Genomic DNA, 27,230 nt, shown 5'->3' with positions numbered 1-27,230 from the left:
GTGTTCTTATCAACCTGAAGATTGCTAAGAGTTTTCCATGGTTTCAACTTATTTTTATGATAGGGACAACCATAAAACCCTGTGACTATATAATCTAGGTTATTATTAGTGTTGATGATATGGGCATGAATCATATTCTGATCAGAGAATAAGATTTGGATGTTGATGGTGTGCTTCCAGTATAAAACTAATCCACCAGCTTTATTGCTTGGCTCAATAAAGTGACTACTGTAATGCTTGTGGATCCTTAAATGTTTATTGATTATGTTGGATCTATTCTTAGTTTCCGTAAGAAAGATAATATCCGGGTTATGCTTAGTGATTAGGTTCAAGAGATGTTTTTTGGTAAGTATTTGGGCTAAACCCCTAACGTTCCAACTAAGGATGGTAGGGCATTGGGTAGGGACGCTATTCATACTGGCCCACCAAAGCAAGACTCTAACGACCACCCCCACTCTAGGCCCAACACTTCCCCTGGTCCGAACAAGAAACCAGAGAAAGTCTCTCTTTTGCCTCTAAATTGGAATCTAGTTAAGAAGCTATGTGACTGGACTATATACGAAAGCCTAGAAACAGGCTTAGAGGTAATATAATGAGTACTATCCGATACAACTTATTATATCAAGTGAGACTAGCTACTCTTAAATTAAACTACAGAAGAGAAATGAAACACAAATGATGTTATATATCTACTCAAACAGGTTAATCTAGCAGAATAGAGCAGTGAGAGAAAGAAGATCCAGCATGAAGATTAAAACTGATTATACTATTGCAAGTATTAACAAAACAGGTTAAAGAAAATCCAAGTCGAACAAGATACTCAAAACAACTAATCACACCCCTGAGAATCTATCAAAATACTTTACATCTATCTTATATTAGATGCAATTAACAAGTTCAAAATAAAAACACACGATTAAACACAACTGATAGAAAACTTGTTCAACAAAAAAAAAAAACTGATAGAAAACTTGTTCAACAAAAAAAAAAACTGATAGAAAACTGCATGTCTTAAAAGTAAACGGTTCACTTCTCAAGAAATAAATTTCACCATTTCCATTTTGAAGCTATAGCCCCCAAAATCAAACAACAAGCTGAGTTGTAGAATTCCAAAATGCACCCTAAAAAAACACACATCCAAATTTACTCCTAAATCTAACAGAACCAAGAGAAACAGGGAAAATGTAAGGAACCCAGACAGGGAAAAACAGAATTAAGAAAAAGTCACCAACCATTAATTACCCCAGCCTAGATCTAAGGTACTCTTAATCTAAGAAGAAGAAGAAAGGTACTTAATTTTAAGTAACTAAGTAAATAGGCATGGCAGTTGTGGAGATCCGACGGTTTTCATGTTCTTGTTCTTCTAAATCCATCATATTATGATCTTGAAGACAAACATAAGGAGTCGTCCCCCCTGCTTGTCTTTTTGATCTGTTCGGTGTTAATGTCCATGAAAGTGGTCCAGACGTCGGCCGACTACTACTAATCCGGCAAGGTGTAGTTGACCCACTTCTACTTTCTGTGATATAAAGTGGTCCAGATATTGTAGCTCCACCACCACCACCACCACCACCTCTGTAGTAATTGGTAATCAGCTGGGGAGTAGTAGTAGTAGTAGTTCCACCATCAGTTTGGATCCATTTCTTCTTACAATAATGAATAGCATTTTTCCACCATTTCTTCTTCTTTGATGAATCATCTTTTGAAATGGGTTTTTGTAGTTTGAAATGTAGAGATTCAATAGATCTTGATGATGATGATGATTCTCTTTTATGCTTTTTTGCTTCTTCCAATACCTATAGATACATAGAAAGAGAGAAAGTTAAAGAGAGACAGAGAGAGAGAGAGAATGAGAAGAAGGTGTAAGTGAGAGAAACTGGCCTGTAAATAATCCATCTGTGGGTCGAATCCATAATCACTGAAATGCTGAGGGTGTTGAGGAATTGGGAATACAGGAGATTTGGTACCCATTTTCTCTCTCTCTCTCTCTCTCTCTCTCTCTCTCTCTCTCTCTCTCTCTCTCTCTCTCTCTCTCTCTCTCTCTCTGTCTTGTTTGTGACTTTGTGTGTTGGAAAGGAAGGGAGGAATGCCTCAAGGAAGAAGAAGAAGAGGAGAGAGGGAAAGTAAGCTTTAGACTGTGTGAATGAAAATAAAGAGCCACGGCACGGGGAAGTGGAAGGAAGTATCAATGCGCACCCACGGGTAACGAGTTTTGGGGGGTTTTGTGAATTCCAAGACTACCCCTAACTATGAGTGTTAATTACTTTAGTTTTAACGACAAAATCTTCATAACGGTCGTCGAACACGTGGGGAATGCAGACAATTTTTTTAAAAAAAAAATGGTTCTTCCCCTGTCACAGATCTTCAGGCTTCAGCAGTGGTTTTTGATTTTTTTTTCCCAACTTAGCCCCTACTTCGCCACTAACTAGAAATATTGCCTCCATATCTGAATTTTATTTTCATCTCCTTCTACCACGACCATTACCTCCATCTCTATGAAACCTCAGTATGGTGTTCAGAGGTGGTTTTCGGGTCTATCTTAGAACCTGGATTAATAATAATGAGGTTTTGGGGTCCATTTTAGGACGTTGACAGACATGGAGGCCAAAATTTCAAAATGCTTCCAAATTAGGGGTCAAATTGGAATTAATCTTTTCTCTCTAACTTTGTTCCATATTTCATAATGTTTATTTTTAGAGTTTTTTGAGCTTACTCCCTCAAAATTAATTGGTAATTGAGGTTACCCCCTTCAGTAATTGGTAATTGAGCTTATCCCCTTAGACTTACTATTAGTGACAAAAACACAAAGGTTATGTTTGGCGTACATGAAATAATTGCGACTACCAAGAACAACTATTCTTCAATATGATTCCTAGTAGAGATTCTACCTCATTTTATTGTTTAATTTGGTTGGGTATATGATTAGTAAAGATTGATTTTGTTTATATATTATTTACTTTATGATTTTATTATCACATACCAAACATATCTTTAGTAATTTTGACAAAAAAATCTAAATTTGAGGGGTTAAGCTCAATTACCTGAAGGGGGTAAACTCAATTACCAATTAATTTTGAAGGGGTAAGCTCAAAAAACCCTTATTTTTATATTCTTTATGTCTAACGGGAGTGCTACATATACAAGACCCTTGACAAAATTTGTGACTTAATGACTCTTTTTCACTAAAAAACAAAAATTGATCAAAGCTTTTCAAAGTTTAACTTTGATCGGGACCGTTCAAATGACATTTTGTCAAGAATCTTGTCAAAGATTCTTTGTACATTTAGCACTTCCGTTATGTCTAATTCGACTGACGATTTAGATACAAACAATGGTAAAAGGCACATTGAACAGAAGATCAACTTCATAACGTATAAGAACGCAATTCAGTTCCATTTCCATTTCAAACTCGAGGAAAGAAAATATGTAGCATAATCAAATATTCCAAAGGCGAGGCCTACCTGTAGATACCATTCTATGGACAAAATCGCAATCATTTCAATCATTACTAGCATTCAAAAAATTTAGCAACTCGTTTCGGTCGATTTCTGCAAGTTTATCTTCCTTCAATTTATCAATCTTCAACATAATCTGACTACAAAGAGAAAGGCAAAAGAATATAAGTTCATATACCATAATTCTCCTCGATCCATCTATTGGTCGATTCCTTACCTTTTTACCAGATACAACACTTCGATGTGGACCATCTTCTTTGTCACATCTTAAGAACTGAATAAAAGTTAGATGGTAGTTAACAGTTTAACATGTTGAAGGATGAGACAAACAATTTTATCAAAGTAAAACACAAACCTTAGAAAGCTGCACAGGGCTCCATTGCCCAACAAAAACCCAAAAATATAGACCAGCCAGCCATCCATTGAATCCAGTTACCAGGTTACAATTGAAGACTAAATAGTATCAACTATGTCATAGAACCAGTGGAAAGCCGAGGAGTAAGATCCAGGATAGATAAATAATGTGTGTTTTGGACGATAAAAAATTCAAGGGGGGAAAAGCATTTGGGTCCTAAAACAATGTTTCTAAACTTCATATCTGATTATGTTTTTTTCGCGACGTTTCTTACAAACTTTACGTGGTTCGAAAATGAAGCAACCCACTGGTGTTTTTCCGGTTATGAGTCGAGTTTATGTTCTCTCTCTATCTTGTCTAGATTTAGACAAAGTCTCGGTTTAAAGTAGGAAACTTTCTTTGATTTATAGAGAAATAGAGAACAAGTGAATACTGACTTATCAGTAGTCCTTCTTTCAAATTAACCAAGTTAGACAAAATAAAATAAAATCGGAGAATAAGAAGAAGAATATTTTAGTTAGGCCTGTAAACGGTGGTCCGAAAATCCGAATCCGATCCGCATCCGCACTCAAATAATCCGACATTTCGGATTTCGGATTCGAATTTCGGATGTCTTGTCGGATAATTTTCGGATATCGGTTTCGGATTCGGATATAGCTATATCCGACTTCGAAAAAATCCGATCCGATTCGCATTTGAAATCAACGGTTAAGATTCACCCAAGGGATTAAAAAATAAACAAAACTTTATCCTCAAGTAGTCAACTTAAAGTCTAAGACTAAGTCTTCAGACTTCAAAGAATCAAAGTTCAACTTCAAGTCTTCAACTCTTATCGGAATTTCGGATCAGATAATATTGTATTTGAATTTCGGATCGGATAATATTCGAATTTCGGATAATATTGTGTTATAATGTTATGGCTTAAAATTCAGAATTTCGGATCGGATAATATTCGATATTCGAATAGCATTTCGAATATCGGATTCGGATGTCATTTTTTACCATCCGTCGGATATCGAACCCTTATCGGATAGTTCGAATAATTTCGGATTTCGAATTCGGATAGTGCTGTATCCGAAAATAGTTCGGTCCGTTTACAGCCCTAATTTTAGTCAAGACGAGAATAACACTCTCCTTAAGACATTTTACACCCCTGTAACAGTTCGGCATACAACGACTATTCTTTCAGAATTTTGATGGTACTTTGATGTTCTGAAAGCGGGCAAACCTTCGCAAACAATTTTTTCACCTTGTTAGTGTATATGTGCTTCCTTGGGTACTTAGATGCCTCACTGTCAGAAGAACTGCGGTAAGTCAGGGAAGGGATGTAACCAATCAATAACAAACTCAGACCATCAAGATTACACTTTATATTTAGCTAAGGGGCGGAATGAGCAGCTCATAATATGGATCTAATGAATTTCCTTCCGATAGATAGAATAACAACATATACCCTCATCACAGATTTACCAAAGTCTTTAAAGGTGTTGGTGTAAAGGGGGAAGATAGTTTTTCAGGTCCCACTGTGCGAAGTGAAATATTGTGGGAGTAATGCCACATTAGTCATGGGAGGTATGGTGCCCACTTTATAAGTGTGAGGGAAAACCATAGCTCTTGAGGCCGACAACCACTTGGCACCCAAGAAGGCCTGGGACCATATCGAAACCGAGTATAGCTCGAAAAAACTCAATCTCTATGTGAAGCTAATAGAAAATGCTTAAAATCCAAACTTCCATTCACAATTCCAATGCCTTCGGAAAAAAAAGACATTTGAGAAGTCATCTTCATGAGTCTATTGCATGATCCCTCCATATCCACCCTCCTTCTCTTTCTATGGATAGTTGTTGAATCCACATTTCAAAGTAATGCAAAGATATCATGATTCATATTCTTCAATAAAAAAAATCACGATTTAGATTGGTTTTACATGGGATTTCAAATAAAAAAGAAATCAAGAATAATATTATCACTTTATCAATTGGCATAAAGTTGCACAAAGAGGCAAACATAACGTTTTGAATCCCAAAATAACTAGTTTATCTCATTGCTATAAGGGCCCGTTCGATACATGAGAAAATAGGGTGGAAAAAGTCGTTCATGGAAAGTGAATTTTTTGTTATTTAATCGGGTTAAAAGAGTGGGAAACCCCTCATTCAACATATACTCCCAAAGCAAGATCTTCTCTCACTCCAAACCTCCGGCGAAGGAGAGCCTTCGACGGAGGTCTGGTCCATTCACCAGATCTAGCGAACAAGACCTCCACAGGTCTAGTACGTTTAACGGATCTGGTGAACTAGACCTTTGGCGAGGGGTCCCCTTTGCTAGAGGTTTGGAAAGAGAGAGAAGAAAGAAAGGAGAAAAGGCAGTAAGAAGAAGAGAGACAAATAAAGCAAAAATAAGAAGAAGAAGAGAGAAATAATAAAAGAACTTTTCTCTTTAAAGATTAATGTTGATCAAAAAAAGTGACTGGACGATGGCATTCATCGGAGAAGATGGTGAGATGCCGAGACTGAGAGATGAGGTGGAGGAGAGAGGTAATGAAATGGAAAAAAGGAGAGAAAGTAAATGAGTCTGCTTATTAAAGGGGATTGTGAAGTTCTTATAGACGAAGTGACAAACGAGTAGGATTCTATCACGTGGCGTATCAAACCCTACGTTCTAGAAGTTCGGACTGGACTGACAGGTCATCCTTTATGGGCACTCACCTTTTCTCCAAGAGAAGCTAACGAAGTTGCACATGGGTTAGCCCACTCGGTGTTGCTCCCACCCAACCAATTACTTTCTAGGACAGAGTAATTTGTGTGGTTGTTTTGTTCCACTTTTAACTTCAATTTTATGTGACATTTGCCTTTAGCTATTAATGAATTTAATAGTTTTCGTAAAAAAAGATTGTTCTTAATTTTTTGGGAAATATTTTTTTTTTTGCCCACGGAGGTATTTTTCTAGAAAATTATTTGGTCCATGGGAGCCAAAACAAACTTTCAGATATTTATAAGCCAAAACACTAAGGTCATGTTTGGCACGCGTGGGATTGTAATGTGATTCCTGTGAATTACATTCCCGACTACTGTTTGGTTCGCGGGAATACAGGGGGAATTCTATTCCTGGAGGAATGGGATTACCCCCCAAATGGGGAAATAACAAACCATGGGAGGGGGGGGGGGGGGGGGGGGGGGGGGGTTTGTGATTTCCATTCCCGAGAATGATTTGAATTAATATTTCTGGACAAAATAATCCTTTATAAAATATTAGAATGACTAATATTAAAATTGGCGTTGTCATAATATTTTAACAAAAAAATTAAAAACCTAGGGTTTCAACCACTAACACACACACTCTCTCTCTCTCACCCACTCTCTCACCCACTCTCTCGCTCTCCTACGCATCTTTAATTTTTTTCTCTTCTCTCTCGCTCTTTGTTCATTAAAAATGATTTCATAACGTTTTAAAAAAAAAATGTAGTCGAGGCATATTTATTTTAAATAAATCTTCAAATACAAATTATATTAGTGCATTACGTTACTATTTCATATCTATAAATTTGAATAAATAATACTAATTAAATATATATATATATATATATATATATATATATATATATATATATATATATATATATATATATATATATATATATCTAACTAACAAAGTTGACCTATAATTTATGTAGTTTAAGAGAAAGGATATAACAAGACTTTTGTAAAAATTTACATTCATATTCCTTTACAAATCAAACACCAATTCAGGAATCTATCGGGAACAGAATTTCTATTCATGATCGAACCAAACATTAAACCAAAATAATATGATTTCCGAAAATCACATTACGGAAATGTGATTCCCGAGAATAACATTCCATTCCCGCGCGCCAAACATGGCCTAAAGAGTGAGCTAGTCACAGATTTGATGCTTAACATAGTTTATGGATGTTCACCTATGTGCCTGTATCCTCCCACGAACCACCCCAACACCCAAAACTAAAAGTCCAAAAACCTAACTTAAAAACCCTCAAAAACCACTAAGAAACTACTCTATCATTCCAATGGCGAAGATCGTTAGCCGCCTGATCTCATACGGGGCATCACTGAAACGCCTTTCAACCTCAACCCTAACCGCTGCTGCTGAGACGACGGTAACGAAGACGAAGCCCCCGAGGAAGACGACGCTACAACATGGAGAGAAATCTCTATATCGTCGGTTAAACGTTCTTGGTGGAAGCGATGCAAACTTATATGATATTCTTAATGAATGGGTTAAAGAGGGAAAAAACGTTCCAAAAGCTGAAGTTATCCGCATTGCTTCTCTTTTTCGCAGCTACAAGAAATACAACCAGGCTTCTCAGGTACTCTTCTCTCTTTCTTTCTTTCTAGGGTTTTTCCAATGTCACCCAAATCTGGAAAAAATAGAAAACCCTCTTGGAGGATATTTTGATTTACTTAAAATGTATTTTATGTGATAAAACTTTATTTTTCATAATGTTTTTGAGTTCGGGTTTGTAGGTAATGGAATGGTTGGAAAATAGTGATATAAGTTTGTCTCCAAGTGATCGTGCTATAAGATTGGATCTTTTAGCGAAGAAAGACGGGATAGAAACAGCAGAGAAGTACTTCGAGGGGCTTCCCGAATCCGAAAGAAACAAGCTAACATATGGAGCCCTTTTGAATTGTTACTGCAAGGAAAAGATGAAAGAGAAGGCCTTATCCCTTTTCGAGGAAATGCGAGATTTAAATTTTACATATACTTCTTTAGCGTATAATAATCTAATGTCTTTGTACATGAAAGTTGGTGAACCTGAGAAAGTCCTTCCATTGGTACAAGAAATGAAGGAAAAAGATATCAAGCCAGATTCTCATACACACACATTCTTGATGAACAGTTATGCTTTGATGAACGATATCGAAGGAGTGGAGAAAGTCATGGAAGAGATTAAGAAAGAAGGATTTAATTGTGATTGGGGGACATATGGTACTCTCGCTTCTATTTATGCCAAGGCAGGTCTTATTGACAAGGCCAACAAAGTACTCGAAGAAGTTGAGAACAAGATGATTAAAACTTTTCGTGGTCGAAGTGATTATCATATTGTTATAGGATTATATGCTCTCACTTCAAATAAGTCAGGGGTATATCGGGTATGGGGATCTCTGAAGTATGCTTATCCAAAGACAACAAATATGAGCTATGTTTCATTGTTTCATGCTCTTCATAAATTGGGTGACACTGAGGGTCTTGAGAAACATTTCAAGGAGTGGGAAAAAAATTGCTTAGCCTATGACATTAAGGTAGCAAACTATCTTATAGTATCTTATCTTAATCGAGATATGATCGATGAGGCTCAGCTGCTTTGTGAAACTGCAACCAAAAGAGGAGCTCGCCCTAACCCTAGGACAGTCGAAGCATTCATGAGCTTTTACCTGAAGAAAAACCAAATGGATTCAGCACTGAAGTATTTCAATGATGCTGCTTCGAAAGCAAACGAGAACAAATGGAAGCCATCCGAAGAGATTATTTCTACATTAAGGAAGTACTTTGAGGAAGAAAAGGACATAGAGAATGCTGAGTTGTTCTTGAAGAGCTTGAAGAAGGTTCAAAGTCTTGGTTCAGAAGACTATGATTCTCTGCTTCGAACTTATATTGCTGCTGGGAGAACAGAACCTGAGATTCGTGAGCGGATGAAAGCAGATGGCGTTGACCCGAGTTCAGAGACTGAAGGGTTGCTTGAAAGAGTTTGTTCTGAGTGATTGATAAGTAAAAAAGCGTAAGCGTAGCTTATAAAACGACCATGAATTGCTTTGATGAGGAATAGAGAATAGTGAGAGAGATCAACATGAATTGTTAATGCCCAATTGGGGGAATTTCTCAAGGATGTTAAAATCTGCTCACTGTTATGCATGAGAACTTGGTAAGAAGGAACTTACTTATATTGAACTCATACTTTTAATTCTCAGTAAATTCATGTTATTTTATTGCTAAAGGAAATGAAAAATTCTTGTTACCTTGTGTGCCAAACTACTCTAGGGTATTGTTCGTAGTTATACATGGGAATACTATCTGACTATTATCACAAAACTACCTAACATTATCAATAAACTAGAGGGTATTGTTCGAAGTTCAGTGACAGGAGAAGAAAGATTCATCATCATGCTTCATGTATGTATAATTGTGTCAAATTGAATTTTGGGGTAAACATTTAAAAATAATAATTTTGTAATGTGATTTATGATGATGGCAACATTGTTTGATGGATTCAAAAATAGACTTGCTACTCAGCATTGTATTCTTATGTGAGGAAACATGGCCTAAATGTTTGAAGCACTTGCTCAAACCTACCCCTTTTTTCTCGGTTGGATCTCCATCTCTCTCTCACGCAATTGGGACGGTAACTCTCTCTCTCTCTCTCTCTCTCTCTCTCAATGGAGATCAATCAATAGGTCCCGCCATACCACTTCTCGGCAAACGCATTTGGTTGAAGTATGACCTTGACACTGAATCGAAGAAGCACCTGCCATAGCACTTCTCGGCAATGAGCTTGGTACTGAATCGAAGAAGCAAGAGGTGCAAGAGTAATCAAATCCCAATTAACCCTAGCTGGATTTTGGTTTTGATTGTTGTGGTTAGGGAGAGAGGGAGAGAATGCTGAGAAAATCCAATCGAGTTCTTACTATTTGAGGCTGATTAAAGTTCAATAAGGTTCTTGTGCACACTAGCTGCTAGAGAATCAACTCCAGTCTCAATCCATTGTTTTCTCTGTTAGAAATTATGACTTCTAGAGAGAAAAACTCATTTTATTTAAAATCATCATCCAATTACAGATCACTTGAGCTATTTATAAGCTTGATCATGTTAGTTATAGAGATAGAAAGAAGAGAAACAAATTTTGTTACAACTTACAACTAACCACTAACAGACTTTTCTGTTAGTTCCGTTACAAAAATCTATAGGCGCCCAGCTTGGATTCTCAGGGCACCACACATTAACTATCTTTCCTACGTGAGTAAATTGAGTTTTTTTAAATTTTGTAGGTCTCTAATGGAGGTCTCAGAAAGAAATCATACTAGATAAATAATAACAACATAAAAAGAAATCATACTTGATAAATAATAACACTAAAATTAATATATTATATATTATATATCATCTATATATTAAAACAGAATTTGTTTTGTTGACTAGGACAAAATAAATGCACCCAGATGTTGACTGGACAACCACGTAGATATATCAAATTTCATACTGTATGATTTTGAATTCCCAAACACCTCTTCCGTTGGAATCCCTAATGAATATCAAATTTAATATGATTCTTTGAATACCCAAACAACTCATCTCTTGGGATACTCTAATGAATTTCAAATTTAATATGATTTTTTAAATTCCCAAACTGACTCACCCTTGAATTTCCTTTTTCATTAGGAGCTCTTGATCTCTCTTTAATGGAGAATTTTATTAAGGGTAAAGATATCACCAGTCTTTCTTTCAGAATTCTCCATCTTTCATCTCTTTCTGTCTCTAACTCTCTTTACTCTTTTCTATTGGAAAAATGAATATTTCTATATTTTGCACATATTTATTTGTGTAAATATATTGGAAAATGAACATTTCCAATATTGGAAAATTTTATTTGTGTGAATATATTGGAAAAATGAACATTTTCTTATGCAAATTTATTTGCATCTTCCTCTTTTCCTTATGCATTGCGTCATGAAGAAAATCTTAGGGCACTTGTTTGTTTTGGATGAATGGCAATTATAGTGGGGTTTAAGTTTTTTGACAACCGTGTACTATTTACTTGAATGTTCCTTCTTTATTTTGTAATGTAATGTTAAATTTTGTATATCGTTAAGAATTATTGAAGATTAAAATTTGCAAGCTTTAGTTTGAACTTTCAAAGATTTCGAAGTGAAGTGTCGAACGTATAGTTGTGCGTATCTAATGTCGCTTCCGACTTCTTGATCCTACGGAACAAAGATGGCGTTGTCATTCGGGATGCTTTTCACTCGGGTCTTTGCAAATAAAGAGATGCGTATTCTTGTGGTGGGTCTCGATGCAGTAAGACAATTATGTTATACAAATTCAAGTCGGGAGATACTGTGACCACAATTTTTACTATTTGTATGCATTCTTTTACATACTTTCATTAGAAAATAAAAATAGTTAATTTCTTTGGGGGTGGTTACTATTACAAGACAAATAGTGAAGCACTTGCTCAAACCTACCCCTTTTTTCTCTGTTGGATCTCCATCTCTCTCTCACGCAATTGAGACGGTAACTCTCTCTCTCTCTCTCTCTCCCTCTCTCAATGGAGATCAATCAATAGGTCCCGCCATACCACTTCTCGGCAAACGCATTTGGTTGAAGTATGACCTTGACACTGAATCGAAGAAGCACCTGCCATAGCACTTCTCGGCAATGAGCTTGGTACTGAATCGAAGAAGCAAGAGGTGCGAGAGTAATCAAATCCCAATTAACCCTAGCTGGATTTTGGTTTTGATTGTTGTGGTTAGGGAGGGAGGGAGAGAATGCTGAGAAAATCCAATCGAGTTCTTACTATTTGGGGCTGATTAAAGTTCAATAAGGTTCTTGTGCACACTAGCTGCTAGAGAATCAACTCCAGTCTCAATCCATTGTTTTCTCTGTTAGAAATTATGACTTCTGGAGAGAAAAAGTCATTTCTTTATTTAAAATCATCATCCAATTACAGATCACTTGATCTATTTATAAGCTTGATCATGTTAGTTATAGAGATAGATAGAGAAGAAACAAATTTTGTTACAATTACTACTAACTGTTGTAAATTGTCGGTCTATTTGCTACAATGTGTATCGATATTTGCATGCAACTTAATGGAATTAAGAGAAGAGAAAAAGATACAAATATTAAGATATACTAAAACAAAGAGATGATCTTGAACCAAACTATATTTAGAAGAATTCTTTCCAAATCTTTTCCATACACTTTCTCATCTCTTACAAACTCATATCAACACTACACCATTTACACCTATTTATAGGGTGGGAGAAGTAATAGGAAGTTGACACATAACCTATGTGTTGTCACTTGCACGGTTTGTTGTCACTACCAAGATGACAATTTGCATATGGAGTTGTAGAATGGTGACACATAACCTATGTGTTGTCACTTGCATGGTGTGTTGTCACTTGCATGGTGTGTTGTCACTTGCATGGTGTGTTGTCACCACCAAGATGACACTTTGCATATGGAGCTCCCATGTAGTGACACCACATATAGGTGGTTATATGAGAATGGTGGGCATCCATAGTATTTGTTTGGATAAGAAAAAGGTGTATTAAAGGCACCCAAGGCCCCTTGCATAGCCAATGATTATATGGGCAGCCACATTCCTTATAACGCTCCCCCTTGGATGACCATCACTTGAAATAATTGCCTCATTAAAACCTTGTCAGAAAAACCTTGTGGGACAAAATCTGATGAAGGAAAAGGAGTACAAATAACAGATTCCGAGTGACGCTGGATACGCTAAATACTGCCTCGTTAAAACCTTGCCAGAAAAACCCATTGGGACAAAAACTGGACGAAGGAAAAAGAGTACAGAGCGTAGATAACGATACATGAACCTGCACATGATAATAGACTCCCCCTGATGAATATCATATCTTGGACTGATGTAGTCTTACATCATCAGGCTATTCAAGCGTCGCATTCTAATGCCATCTACCAGTTTTCTGAACGTTGTAGTAGGCAGAGACTTGGTAAAACTAGACTGATGTAGTGTTACATCATCAGGCTATTCAAGCGTCGCATTCTGATGTATCTTAATTATTTAAAAGTCTTAAGTGGAAAGTTAACTTTTTGATATTTTTTTTAATAAGTTAATAAAATGAATAATATAAGCAATTGTCATTGTAAAACTTATGAATTAAATAAATAATATTACATTGGAAAATATTTTTAATAAAAATAGTTCTTTTTTTCTTAGGAAACCCTATTATATATTTTTTCTTTAATCATGTCGATATGTCAATATTGCAGCGTCTCATTAACTTAGGGATCCTTGTTCTACAATGCCTAGCTCATTGATTGTGGGCTGGTTTTTAGACTGAAAAACTCCAACTCGAGTCAATGCTTAAAAATCTCAGCCTGTTGTTCGAGATCAATCTCGGAATGGCTCGGGACAGGCTTCGCTCAAGACCCAAATCCCTCTCGGTCTAGGCCCAAGAGCTTGTCTTGGCCAATGCCAAGGATGATCCTCGGCATGGGCCAAGCACTACTCGGCCATGGGCTAACATGCTTTGGCCCGAGCCAAGTCGTCCATGGTATGGGCCAGACACGTTCCGACCCTAGAGGCTAAGACGCTGGCTACTGGCCAGGGCCGAGCTCTTAGGACGTCTCAGGCTCCAAGTTTGAGACGCTCTATGACAGCCCAGTCACGTCCTAGACGCGTCTCGAGAAGTTCGAGACGAACTCGGGTTTCATAAGACGCGTGCGTCTGAGACGCGTCCTGACCAGACAGGAACTTCTCTGAATTTTTCTTCTTTTTGTTGTTGTTCCACCAACTGTTTTGAACTTGTTTCAAAACCAAATTTGAGTTTTTCAAAAACTTGTAAACATGAAAAACTCCATATCTCTTGAAACCTTTTTCAAAATCGAATTCTTTTGAAACTCTTTTCAACCTTCAATTTTGAAATCAAGTTGAACAACTTTTAAATCTAATTCAAACAAAATAAATTGATGTCTGAAACCTATTTCAGACTTATCTATATATATAAACAAGTCTGAATCAATCATAAACTTAGAATTAGCTACGCGCAAGAAACTCTGATGCCATTGTTGGGTTATGGTGTCTCCTAGTGTTCTAAGCGGAATCTCAGACATCTAATGTCTAACACTAGTATCCCCAGGATCTCATGCGTAAGCTAAATATGAACTAAGCGGTTTAGAGATTTACCTTAATCGCTAATGTCGACGGACTAATATGGTTGCTTTCTCGAAGACCAAAAGATCCACTTTGTAGCTCCTCTACTTGAGACACCCGAGCAATCAACTTGATCTCCCGCCTTCAAGTTAGCTAGAATTTCCCGACAGTTGACGAAGAACACCTTCTTCTTTAGACTAGATACATGGTTGGGAACTATTCTCTCTTTACTTAATGTTGTAAAGATAGAAATCTCTTTGAGAATTTCCCACACCTATTTCTGTTCTAATGAGGCCCTTATATAGAATCCTAGGAGTCAAAATCTCATTTGGCCAAGGATTCTTTAATTGCCACAAAAATAATTATCTGAATCCCATTCAAATAGGACTCCCATATGAATGAATCATTTGGAAACCCTAATTAAGGTGGTCGGCAAGATCTGCCCCTTATTAGGTTGGGCCTGGACGGCCCCTATAGCATGTCGGTCATGCCTAGGCCGACCCATCTTTGGACGGCCTTTTGTCCGGCCCGTTACCCATTTTCTTCGGGTATTTGCTATCTTTGCCTTATGGCCTTTTGGACATATTTATGGATCTCATCCATATTTGTATGTCTCATCTCATCCGTATTTGTATGTCTCATCTCATCCCTCTAGTCATATCTTTCGGTTAAATCGACACTCTTTGGTGTAACTCGCTGTAGGATCCGGACGAAGTTAGCCGCGAATCGCCCAGTGATTCGACTATCGTAGTTGTTTCTAGCTAAACATATTACGATCCCTAAATCGTCCGGACTTTGATGATCTTCTTCATCAATTGTCCTATCCGACAAATTGCTAGTATTGCTACTTTGGTCGAACGACATCTCCTTCAGGTGGTGTTACTTAAAGGTAGTGAACGTGTTGTGGTGGTGCTTAAGAGTGGTGGAATTGTGGTAGTGATAGTGGTGGTAGAATTGAGGGGGTGTTGGTGGTTAGAGGATAAAATTGCTTTTTAGAGAAAATGGATTTATCTTGCTTAAAATAAGTTGCAGCTTTTTCCATTTTTTTTTAATCAAACGCGTAAATTTTCAATAGACTAGTTTTTAGTTTATTTTAAGTGGAACCAAACGGTGCAAAAACGTGTTAAAACATTATAATCTCTGACAACAACAAGGGATGTTATTCATCAAAAAAAACATTAAGGGATGTGAGAGGATCCATTAAAATATGGGAAGTGCTTTGAGTACTTACTGATTTTCTGATCAGTAGCTGACATGTAAGCTTACTGTTGTACTTTTGAAATTTTAACTTAAATTTGTTGTAACACCCCAAATCTAGATTTCCCATCGGCCGCCATGAAACCTAAACTTAAAGCATTTCTCCGCAGAACAGTAAACATATACGATATACTCATCAAGGAGACAAATAGTATCGAACATGAAGCTCAAAAAGTAACAATAAATCAACTAAAGAAACTTTACCAAGTTTCTCAAAACCCACAAGATGTCTCTAAATCATCGACACAAATGTCGGACAAGATCAAACAGAAATAACACCAAGTGTTTAGGAGATACAACTCCAAATAACTACCTAAAGATGAAAGAAAATCACTAAAGAAACTCCTCCAAGGCTAACTATGACTCAAGCAGGTGGCACTTTCCGATTTCCTTGTCCTGAAAGAAAGTGTACCACATATGTAACAAACAACAAAAAACGACATGACGAGTTAGTGTCCACCTTATGTAAGAGTATGGTCCACAAGGTCATCCATTGTGTTAGCGCCGACCCCATACGCTCCATACCAATATCACATCCGGTAGAGAGGGTCGAACCAACCACAAAACTCTCACAACCCTCCACCGACTCCATCACATCACACACATAAATAGCATCACACCACAACATACATAAATCAAAATCATATTCGTTCGTATATTATGACCTACGAGTTTCATATTTATAATGTTTGCAAGTAATGAATCAATGATGATAATAGCCTAAAATTCGCATATCATGTTGACTTCTAGCACATGTTCATGTATCTATATAAAGTGTATTGTCCAATAATGAGAGGCATCTAATTATAAGAGTTATATACTAAAATCATGGCAAATAAGGAGGTTTAGCCCTAAATATCATTGTAATACATGAATCTAGCATGAAAATGTAAATGAAGATTGTATGGTTCATCAAGTAGGTCATTATAGCAAATATCCTCAAAATCTAACACATAGATGAGATTCAAAGTGACCTAAAAATAAGTTTGTAGGGATATAAATCTACTACTTCTAGTATATATATTTGTGTCAAGAACCCTAATCTATGTTCAAGTAATACTAAAATCTAGGGTTTGTAGTTTCATCTAGTATGTCTAGGTTTATCTATAAAAATGGCTATTCAAGCCCTAGAGAGATAGAAATCTACCTTAGTCCAAAGCCAAACAATGAAGAGAACCCCCACACTAAGAACCAACCAAGCAAAAGATCCCCTAACACCTTGATTCCTCCTTCCCCTTCTTGACTTTCTCCCCTCCTTCAAACTTTCTCTCACTAGAACCTCATACCTCCCCCCTCTCTAAAACCCACGGCTGAAAGAGAAACGAAAAGGAAAAGAACGGTGGGTAAGTAGGTTATTAAATAGGCATTTGGGTAGTGGCGCTAAAGGCACCTCAAACTTTGTTTAGGGGCACTACAATTTGACCGTTCAATCGTCCAAGATTGAACACCCATACTAAAAGCCTCAAAAAGTCACCCCAAACTTGACCAAGAGTCCAAGACATGAAGTCTTTAAACCCCGCCAAGTGATTTGAGTTCCTCCCCTCCCTCCCTCTGTTATACTTAAAAATTTGGGAGGAAAATTATAAGGCCCAAATTTCGGGTCAAAATATCAAATGAAGCCCAATCCGGAATAATAATGCAAAAAAAATCCCAAAAGTTGAAATTACAAAACATTTTTGAAAATTTCGGACCAAAACACAGTTTGCTCTCAACAATTTTGTATTTGCTCTCAACAATTTTGTAAATGTATGAACAAATTTATTTTTGTTCGCACATAATTATATATGTTGTCACAATTTCAAAAGTGTTGTCAACAGTTTCAAAAGTGTTGCCAACAGTTTCAAAAGTGTTGCCAACAGTTTAAAAATGAGTTAATTCCTATATGGCCCCTATTTTGTGACCAGCTTCCTTTATGACCCCCTTTTTTTCGTAAATTCAAATATGGCCCCCTATTTTCAGGTAAATGTCATTACTGCCCTTCTTAATTCTAAATTTAAAACATTAAAAAAAAAATTATTTCCACCTCACCTCTCTCTCTCCACCTCATCTCTCCCTACACCTCACTCCTCTTTCTCTCTCTCCAATTGACCTCTCTCTCTCTCCAACTCACCTCTCTCTCTCTCCAACTCACCCCTTTCTTCTCTGGCAAGGTGGTCGGCCGAAAAATTTTCCGCCGGCCACCTTTAAACCTAAAAAAAAAAATCTCTCTCCTCTCTCTCTCTAAATATTTTTTTTTAAATCTCTCCACTCTCCACTCTCCACTCTCTCTCTCTCTCTCTAAAAAAAAAATTCCGCTCTCTGTTCGTGAACAGTAGATCTGTTCACGTGAACAGATCCTCCGGTGAAGGGAACCCCCCTTCGCCGGAGTTTTAGAGAGAGAGTGGAGAGATTAAAAAAAAAAAATTAGAGAGAGAGAATTTTTTTTTTTTTTAGGTTTGAAGGTGGCCGGCCGGAAATTTTTTCGGCCGACCACCTTGCCGGAGAAGAAAGGGGTGAGTTGGAGAGAGAGAGAGAGGTGAATTAGAGAGAGAGAGAGAGGGGTGAGGTGTAGGGAGAGATGAGGTGGAGAGAGAGAGGGGTGAGGTGGAAATATTTTTTTTTTAATGTTTTAAATTTAGAATTAAGAAGGGTAGTAATGACATTTACCTGAAAATAGGGGACCATATTTGAATTTACGAAAAAAAGGGGGCCATAAAGGAAGCTGGTCACAAAGTAGGGGGCCATATAGGAATTAACTCTTTAAAAATTGAGTTTTTTTTACATTATTATTCGAGAGTGGTTTTTTTTCGCATTTGGGCCCAAATTTTGGGCTTTTGTTACATAGTTTCTAGAAATTTACCCTTGCCTTGCTACTGGAACTTTTGGTGAATTCAAATGGAAAAGAGAAAACTTAATTTGAAAGGTGAAAATGTTTGTTGAATCATTGTAAACTCTTTCCCTCTCAAACTTGACTCAAAAAAACCATAGATGACAACTTTTGACTTCGAATGGAAATCAAAATTATTTTCCTCGTTATGGAGGTGAAATTGAGCCTACTTTTCGGTTTCTTCGGTTAAAGAAAACGAGTTAAGCTTTCCATGCCAACAACCCTTGGTTGGAGTGGTGGGAGGTTTAATCTTTTACCTTCTAAGTCATGGCTTCGAGGCACGTTGACAATACAAAAGAAAAAAAAATTAAGCTTCCAGGGTATAAATGTCGACTAACGAGTAAACGGATGGCAATAAGTACTCATAGCAATTAGCAAATACTTAATTTGCCTAGTTCTCGTGTTTAAAAGACTCATTTGACATGTCAAATCAGTCATTAGAGAAAGTACAAGTTTTCTTATTTTCTAAGTATTTGACAACATATAATCATGTTCTAGTTCATGTATTTTAGAGTAATTTGATACCAAAATATAGCATCTTATGATCCTTACGCTGTTAGAAATGAAGTACAAGCAAAAGCTAGTCAGCTTTTCAGAATCTTAAGTTAAATTGCCAAAAGAAACATGATAAATAAATACCGTCTATGTATGTCCAAAAAGCTGATGTGAAAAGGGGAATTGGAGGTACAAATTCTGTTTTTCTTCGATTCGTTTCTTTCCCTGGTTTAAAATATTATTGATAAACGACTTTGAATGCGAACACTTTTCGTATTGTTCGAAACGGTACTTAAGCCAAAGCATGGCCCATCACGCAAGTAGTGAGTGATATTCAATATGGAGTTCCACCAGCTTTCATAAATGGGTTGTTACCTGCAAACGAGAACCGTCTAAAGTGATTAAAATTGGAGGTCGTTGGTATCGGTTTGAATCATACGAAGGCTCTCTTTTATTATCAGGCCCCTGTTTCACCAAAAAAAACACAAAAATTCTATCCATCCCTCCATTTTGTTCCCTCTCCCAGCCCTTCGCTGATGTGGCGACATATCACTTGAGTGTGGAGCAATTGGAGAGATAATTGTGAGAAAATATACTTCAGTGATATGTCGCCACATCAGTGGAGGGCTGGGGGAAGGACCAAAATGGAGGGATGAATAGAAATTTTCAAAAAAACAGGGCCAAGAGCGCCACAACTTCGTGGAAAAGCAGGAAAAAGTTAAAACTGTGAACTTCTAGAACCTACTTTGCCTATACATGAATGTCAAAGATTTTCTTATTCTCTTTCCCAGCATCTTCATTGTGGGATTTATTCTTATTTGACTTGTAAATTGGGGGAGGCCAGAAGCTTCTTCCTGCTGCAGTAAGTGCACATTTAAGAATTAGGAGCTATCTCTCATAAGTCCCTTGGTACTTGGTAGGTAACTTTTCATGAAAAATATGGTCTTGAAGCATATCGTCGTGACTAATTTGAGTAACTGCACTTCTGCCATCTACATATTTACCTCATTCGTTTAAATGAAGTTACTTCTTTTTTACTTTGGTATTGTACAGAAATATCGGAAAAAGCTAAGTATCTCAACCCAAACCTTTCTTTACTTCTCTCGACGTAAAAAGAAAGAATGCATTTGCTCAAAACCCAATTGATACCAATTCTACTTGATCACTTGGCATTCGTCAACTCAATTTTACTCTCCATACATGTAATACAGGTCTATGTGATTTTAAGTGTGTGGACCAAAACAACCAAATATTACACGTAAAGTAGTAGAAAATGCATCGCCATCTGAAAAATATTTTTTATTCATATTAGTTTTATATTCATTTCGCTTCTTCTACAAAACCTCAACAGCTAACACGAAACACTCAAACCTAGAATATACCTCTGAAAATGACTATGGCAAAGTCGTCCCACATAGCATAACTGTATAAAGTACTAGCACAAAGTTGTTTAATAGCATCACTACATAGGATCCTAAATACGACACAACAACATAAGTGGGGGTATAGCATTGACTTATTCTGAACTTTTAAGAAGATGAAAGCCTTTCTAAAGGCACGTTGCTCTGGCTCCACTTCTGTTAATGTCGGTTTTAGGCATCTGCCTGGTTATGTGAGTGGATTCCGTGGCCCGGAACAGGCTTGCTTGAGAAGACAAAGTGAACCCCAGGATCACTAAGTGAGCAGGAAGTATTGAAGAGAATAGAGTTGTTAACAGTCTGTACATTACTGTTCACAAATGCAGTCATCGGTAGTTTTGTCTTTTCCTTCCTCTTCGATTTACCAATATCACTATGGATGCTGCTTCCGTCAGACTTGTCACCGTCGTTTTCTGCTTGGGAAGTGCTTATACGAGTATTACGTGAAAAAGTATGAGAAGTGTCCTTATTCTTATCCTTCTTAATGGAAGAACCGAGTTTCATATAAGCCCCATTGTTCTCACCTGCCATAGTTATCACCCTAATGACACCACCATTATGATCATTTAGCTTTTTATAATCCTTGTTATGTTGCGATTGAAATTGTTCAGACCTTTCTCTGTGCTCTTGGACAAGCACGTTCTTTTGTTCAACCGCCAAACTCTTACTTTCAGGTTCTGGTTTTAGCTGGGAAGGAGGAAGAGCGGAAGGTTTCATCTTGGGCAACTCAAGTATAGTCTTTGAAGAAGCTTTACTTATTTTGGGAGATTCTTGTGGGATTGGTAAACGATTCTTGACTGTATCAATTGGAGATGTTAGTGATGAAGATGACATTGTTTTAGATGAGGAGACTACTGTCTTTGTCACAGTAGCGACAGTAGACGATACTGGCTCCTCAGTTTTCCGTATTGGGGATACTGGTCCCGATGAATTCAACGCTTTAGCTAATGGAGTAGCTGACGTCGAGAATGAATTCGGGCTTCTGGATAGTGGAGTAGATGACACTGAGGAAATCGGTTCTAAACTTTGTCGTTCTTGAGATGGTGGTAAAGAAGAGGCTTTCGGGCTCTCTATTGTCGGTGCAGGAGGAGATAGAACCAATGCGGCCTTTTGGGCCGATGGAGCAGGCTTTTGATTCGAGGGAGGAGGATTAGTTTGGGGTTGTGAAGGTATGCCAATCGGAGGCCTAAGAGCCCGAAAAAATGTGGATCCAATTTGAGGCGTAGGTTTAGTTTGAGGTGGTGGTTGCATTCGAAACTGAGCCCCCAGACGATACCAGGGACGACTAGGTTGTTGTGGCTGATTCTCCATTGTAAAGAGGATTCAATATTTGAAAGAGAGTCTTTAAATTTGATTCAATAACTATGAATGAAAGCCAAAACCTAATTCTTATTTATAATGTGCGTAAAGTAGTAATCAACGGCAATGAATCATTAAACATTGAAAAAGAAGCAATTTTTAAAAAACATGTAAGATTTACAAAGGTAAAAGATGAAAAAGGCATCTGATTCTGAGAAAGGAGGCAACATGCACCTAATTCATCTGAAAAGATTTGTTTCATAAAGTTCAGATTCATTGGTTCCGACCTAAATTTTTGTTCCTTAACGTCATTGATGATTTCCCAAAATTGCAGTGATGAAAAGGAGCCACAAATTTTTTTTCAGAAAAAAAAACATAGAGAGAACGTGGTCGAACAAATTTCACACGGAAGTTGTATCCCCACTGAGCCATCTCTGTAAGTTCATCCTCTGCTTAAACCCCAATTTCTTCTCTGCCTAAACCCTAAAAAAACGTCGTGAGGTACCACCTCTCTGATTGTCTTACAGGCCAGAGTTGATCGGTATTTGGTCCTACGTCTACTTCTTAATTCCCAATGTCTTTGTAATGGCCATTGTAGTTAATATCCAAAATAAAAATCTCAATTTACCACGGTACTACTTACATCCGACACAATAAGTATTTGTTATGTTAAACCATCGCTTTTGTTATCGAATATAGCACTTCCATGACAAGATTTCATCTTATTTACTACGCTTATAATTTCATCTTATTTACTACGTGTATAAGCGTGACAATTGTATAACTTTCAATTTTTGGCCAAAAAGGGAAAAACAATTATAACTACGAGACCGATAATTGAACTCCTAAGTTAATGTTTGGCACTGACACTGCTCTCTAATATATTACAGAACTCTTTGCACATAAAGCTCGTATAAGGCCACTTCAAACCTTAGTTAGCGAGAAAAACGCCAACTTCACACAGTCGGCTGTCGGTATTTAAAGGTCGTCACATCAGAATTTGAAAAACACAGCATTTTACAGCTGTGAAAGAAGTCAGCTCAAGAATATTTGAAATTATTTGCTAATCAAATTATTCACATAATCAGAACGCATATATATTTTTGATTGGGTCCCAATAATGAAAAGAGAATAAGAAAGCCAAAACTCCACTCTGTGGAATAGCACACATCTCTACCAAATGAAACTGCAGACAAGAGTAAATTCATATTGTGCGAAGAGACGGCAACTAGCAAGTGTAGCCGCATTGTTCATGCGGTAACAAGGAAAATGACTACTGTAGTCCTTGGAGGCTCATGCCTGTTTTTCTTGCTTGGCATAAGAAAACCTTCCGAGATATCAATTGAATGGTCAACACTTCAAACATATCAATGTTAAACTTTTACAAACAATATTAAGTCCAATAAACGTAACAAAAAAACTCAGATAACCAGCCCTAAAAGAATGCGACTTCTTTCCTAAAGAGTATCCATAGGTGTAAACGGAACAGACTTGTTTTTGGAGACAAAATATACAATATAAATGGATAAGCAGAAGGCAGCCACAGATAAAAGGAGAGAGAATGCATTGGAAGCATTCCAACCAGAGCTCTTCGACACTGCCTTCGTAAGTGAAGAACTGCCTGTGGTTATATCCATCGCAATCCAATCGCAGTTACCTGAATAGTGTCCCGATCCATGCCATGGTTTTCCATCGACCGGGTACCAGAAGGCCACAGCCATATTGCTTGACTTGCCAATTGAAAATTGAACGTCCTGCATATATATTAGCAGTAAATTTTATGTTTCTAACTTCTTCAAGATACCTGTTATTTCGACTTATTTTTGGAATTAGTAAGACCCCTTAGTAGCACTACATAAACTTTGGTATGACCCCATAATAGCACTACATAAATGAGATTACGATCTAGAATTGGATTTGTTGCTAATATAATCGTATGGTATCTACATCAAGACCTTATTGGGATGGTCGGAACAGGTCTGGTCTGTATCAAGTGCTGCGAGAGAGATTCCGTTGTGAACTCTTTCTGAGGTCTGTATCAAGTATTAGTGAAGAAAGGAACGGCAATGAATAGGCCGTAAAAAGGGTTAGTTGGGCAGAAAATCTTGATGGGAGTTAAACATCATATGGACTCCAATGCTAATACTCTAACAAACTACGTTTGCAGATTACTTCAATTAACAAGTTTATCAATGGATGCTTGTATTGAATCAGCAGTTACGGAAAACTGACCTGTTGAAGACGATCCATGGTTCGCAATGGCCTCGAGAACTCAAAATAGTATTTACCCGGTTGACCCTCAGACGAGTATGGACTGTCTGCCTCTATAAAACCTGGTGGAACCAAATTTTGGATAATGAAGATTACACATAAGAATATTGCCGGATAATAGATAAAATACTAAGTTAATTATCATTATAAATTCATTAGATAGTTTAAATGAAACAAAACCCTATCAACAAACACCACCTGTTTCCTCTCATTTTTCGTAGATTAAGAGAAATTTGGTCTTGAATGAGTCAGACAGTAAGGGGATTACCTGAGTGGACATTGAGGCTGTCGTGCCACCATGCTCCTCTCCAGTCATTTTGGGCGCTAGTATCATTTCCTGGAAAGGATTAGACAACTGAAAGGTAAACAAAATGCCGCACAATAGATTGGAAAGAAAAATTAATCAGATTGGATATCAGGATTATGATATGGTACAACCATAAAAAGTAAAGGGAAGAATTTGGAACACATAACTATGGCATTATTGACAAACATATACGTTAAGCTTGACCTATTAGAAATTTAGCGTGCTATATACCCATGATGGGTAACAGACAAAATCAGCGATACCATCGTTTTATAACTAAAACTAGATCTAGGGGTAAGCTACCGCTAAAAGAAAAGAAAGATATCCCCACCTGAAGGACTCATACCATCAAGGTGTCGACAATGTGGATTCCAGGTATACAGATCAACCAGATGACCAAACCTAAAAGAACAACATTACCAACTATATCAACACCAAGCGACTCAATAAATCACAGAGATTACCATCTACCAGAGTCTAATTAGGGACAGATATTACCTGTCTCCTCCATTTCCTTCTCTATTATCTATTGGGTTTCCACCATAGAGGCGTCCTGGAATAGCATTACCAATTGAGAAGTGCATGATATCCACTTCATGTCCTCGGCATGTCTTGCTGGAACATGAATCTGGCGATTCCTTGCATCCACCCATCTTGTTCAAAGAAAGATACAGATTTCAATTCTAATTCGGAACATAGTATTAGGAAAAAAAAAACGCTAAATGACATTTACAGTTGGAGCAATAAACTGACTTACATTGTGATAGGTAGCATTCTCCCCAATTTGAAACATAAGAGAAACGGACGGGCATTTGTTATTTTCACTATATAGCAACAAAAACAAAACGAGATCAACAAAAATACGGAGTATGTCATTTCCGAGCTAATAACGTACTTCACCGAAGTCTAGTATCAACAACACCTTCAGATTTCCAAATCCGGTAAGCTACTAAGCTTCAATCCAAATTTCAAATTAATAATCTAGCAACTTCATGATTATGATTACTAAGGCAAGTTAACTTCAAATAGCTTCTAGGTGTTTCTTACTATATAAACCTAATAACCAAAGCTACTTCTAGGAATCAAAGACTGATTTTGAAGTATTCTAAGATTGAAATTCAGAGAAATGAGATAAACCCTTACCCTTTAGAATAAGCATACTTCCCATCAACTTGCAACAAGAAGAACACATCATTTCCATCATGTAAAGCCTAAAACAGTACAAACCCATTACAAATTTCAAACAAATAACAAAACCCTAGATCAATAATTTAACTTTAACAAATTGTGAAGTCCAATGTGAAACTGAAATCCAATAAAAATACCTTAACAATCAATTTTCCACCTTGGTACTCATCATCTTCATGTGGATCAAGAGCAGGAAGGAGAGAGAATTCAGACCCATCAATATCGTTCCAATCATCTGGATGACCATCAAGGGTAATCATCCCAGGTTTAAAATCAGCTTCAATTCGAATCTCAGAGTCGGATTCACAACTCCATTCACCACCTTCATTGTGGGATTTTACAATTCCAATCGAAACAAAAACAAAGATAGAAAACAGTAGCCGAATCATGGTTTTTAGACCATAAATTTAGAAATAAATTGATTGACAAGATTTAATGATTGGATTTCTTATTTGGGTCTTCTTCCAATTTGGGGGTTAAGGAAGATATAGATCTTCGCAAACGTAACAGGAGCCGCCATGGAGACCAACCCGGTTGACCATCATGAATGATACTACTGTGCTTCGCACTTTCATCAGTATCTGATAGTTTTACCACGTGTCGATCTGTTGGAGCCCGGCTAAATGGTTGATTCAAAGGCCATAAACAGTTAGATTCGTTAGTAAGAGAACGTGGACGTGAATTAACTTTGAACCAAAAATGTTTGGGTGCCTATATGAGCACCGGGCCAAATGGCTATAATCGGGCGGCCATGTCATGGACTCGGGTTAATGACTATTGACTCGAGTTATCTATAAGCACCCGCACACTAATGTGGGTGTGCGGGTGACGTTCACCTTTGTTTGCTTCTTCCATCTTCTTCTTCCAAAACAAAAGGAAGCCCGATTGGTTTACCTAAATGGAAACCCTAAATAAAGGTCAACTACCACTGATATTCTCCGGCACCATCTAATATTCGATGTTTGCAATGATGTAAACAAGCATTCTCTAACCCATTATTCAATATTTGAATACGTAATATGTAGTTTGGTGCAAAAAAAAAATCTATGAATCTGGACTGCGTATTGGAACTTAATACAACATAACACATCAGCTGATCCGTTTGGGCCTCCTAGATCCCGGATCGGCTGATCCGTTTGGGCCTCCTAGGTCCCGGACCAACTGATCGTTTGGACCTCTTAGGTCTCAGATCTTGGGAAGAAGTTTAGAGAGGTATTATGAGAGACTAAGTGAGGAGAGGTTCGGTTCTTGTGAAGAAGTTTAGAGAGAGAAAATGAAAATTTGGTCCGGCTAATTTTGTGAGAGGGAAATGGACAAGCGGTTAGCGTTAAGTCAAGTTGGCCTGGTGCTTATAGATTGGCACGGTGCTTATAGAGAAAATAGTTGTTGGGTCCAGCTCTTACCTATTATTTCCTTTATACTTTGTGA

The 27,230-nt window shown here is 37.3% G+C and overlaps 4 protein-coding genes across 4 annotated transcripts; 1 reads left to right on the top strand and 3 right to left on the bottom strand.

Moving 5' to 3' along the window:
* Positions 1-1,030: 1,030 nt before the first annotated feature.
* LOC147569164 (uncharacterized) lies at positions 1,031-2,081 on the bottom strand. The gene is made up of 2 exons (XM_086671754.1): positions 1,882-2,081; positions 1,031-1,796 (listed from the first exon to the last, which is right to left on the bottom strand). Exons 1-2 carry the CDS (start codon positions 1,969-1,971, stop codon positions 1,299-1,301), a joined length of 588 nt encoding a protein of 195 aa, XP_086527880.1. The 5' UTR covers positions 1,972-2,081; the 3' UTR covers positions 1,031-1,298.
* A 5,621-nt stretch (positions 2,082-7,702) lies between these two features.
* LOC147569163 (large ribosomal subunit protein mL101 (rPPR4)-like) lies at positions 7,703-9,802 on the top strand. The gene is made up of 2 exons (XM_086655602.1): positions 7,703-8,152; positions 8,310-9,802. The coding sequence occupies exons 1-2, from the start codon at positions 7,853-7,855 to the stop codon at positions 9,546-9,548; spliced, it is 1,539 nt and encodes a 512-aa protein (XP_086511728.1). The 5' UTR covers positions 7,703-7,852; the 3' UTR covers positions 9,549-9,802.
* A 10,803-nt stretch (positions 9,803-20,605) lies between these two features.
* Positions 20,606-22,216, bottom strand: LOC147569162 (uncharacterized). The gene has a single exon (XM_086671747.1). It carries the CDS (start codon positions 22,046-22,048, stop codon positions 20,912-20,914), a length of 1,137 nt encoding a protein of 378 aa, XP_086527873.1. The 5' UTR covers positions 22,049-22,216; the 3' UTR covers positions 20,606-20,911.
* A 1,138-nt stretch (positions 22,217-23,354) lies between these two features.
* On the bottom strand, positions 23,355-26,419 carry LOC147569161 (heme binding protein). Its single transcript, XM_086655601.1, has 8 exons — positions 25,940-26,419; positions 25,758-25,825; positions 25,372-25,438; positions 25,113-25,267; positions 24,946-25,016; positions 24,576-24,644; positions 24,269-24,369; positions 23,355-23,790 (listed from the first exon to the last, which is right to left on the bottom strand). Exons 1-8 carry the CDS (start codon positions 26,189-26,191, stop codon positions 23,494-23,496), a joined length of 1,080 nt encoding a protein of 359 aa, XP_086511727.1. The 5' UTR covers positions 26,192-26,419; the 3' UTR covers positions 23,355-23,493.
* Positions 26,420-27,230: the final 811 nt, after the last annotated feature.

The sequence above is a fragment of the Eschscholzia californica genome, unplaced genomic scaffold (assembly GCF_041429995.1).
Source record: "Eschscholzia californica isolate CP2 unplaced genomic scaffold, dmEscCali1.0.p SCAF_1, whole genome shotgun sequence".
Taxonomy (NCBI): Eukaryota; Viridiplantae; Streptophyta; class Magnoliopsida; order Ranunculales; family Papaveraceae; genus Eschscholzia; species Eschscholzia californica.
The sequence above is the reverse complement of the archived record's forward strand: the minus strand, read 5'-3'. Positions and strand labels throughout refer to the sequence as shown.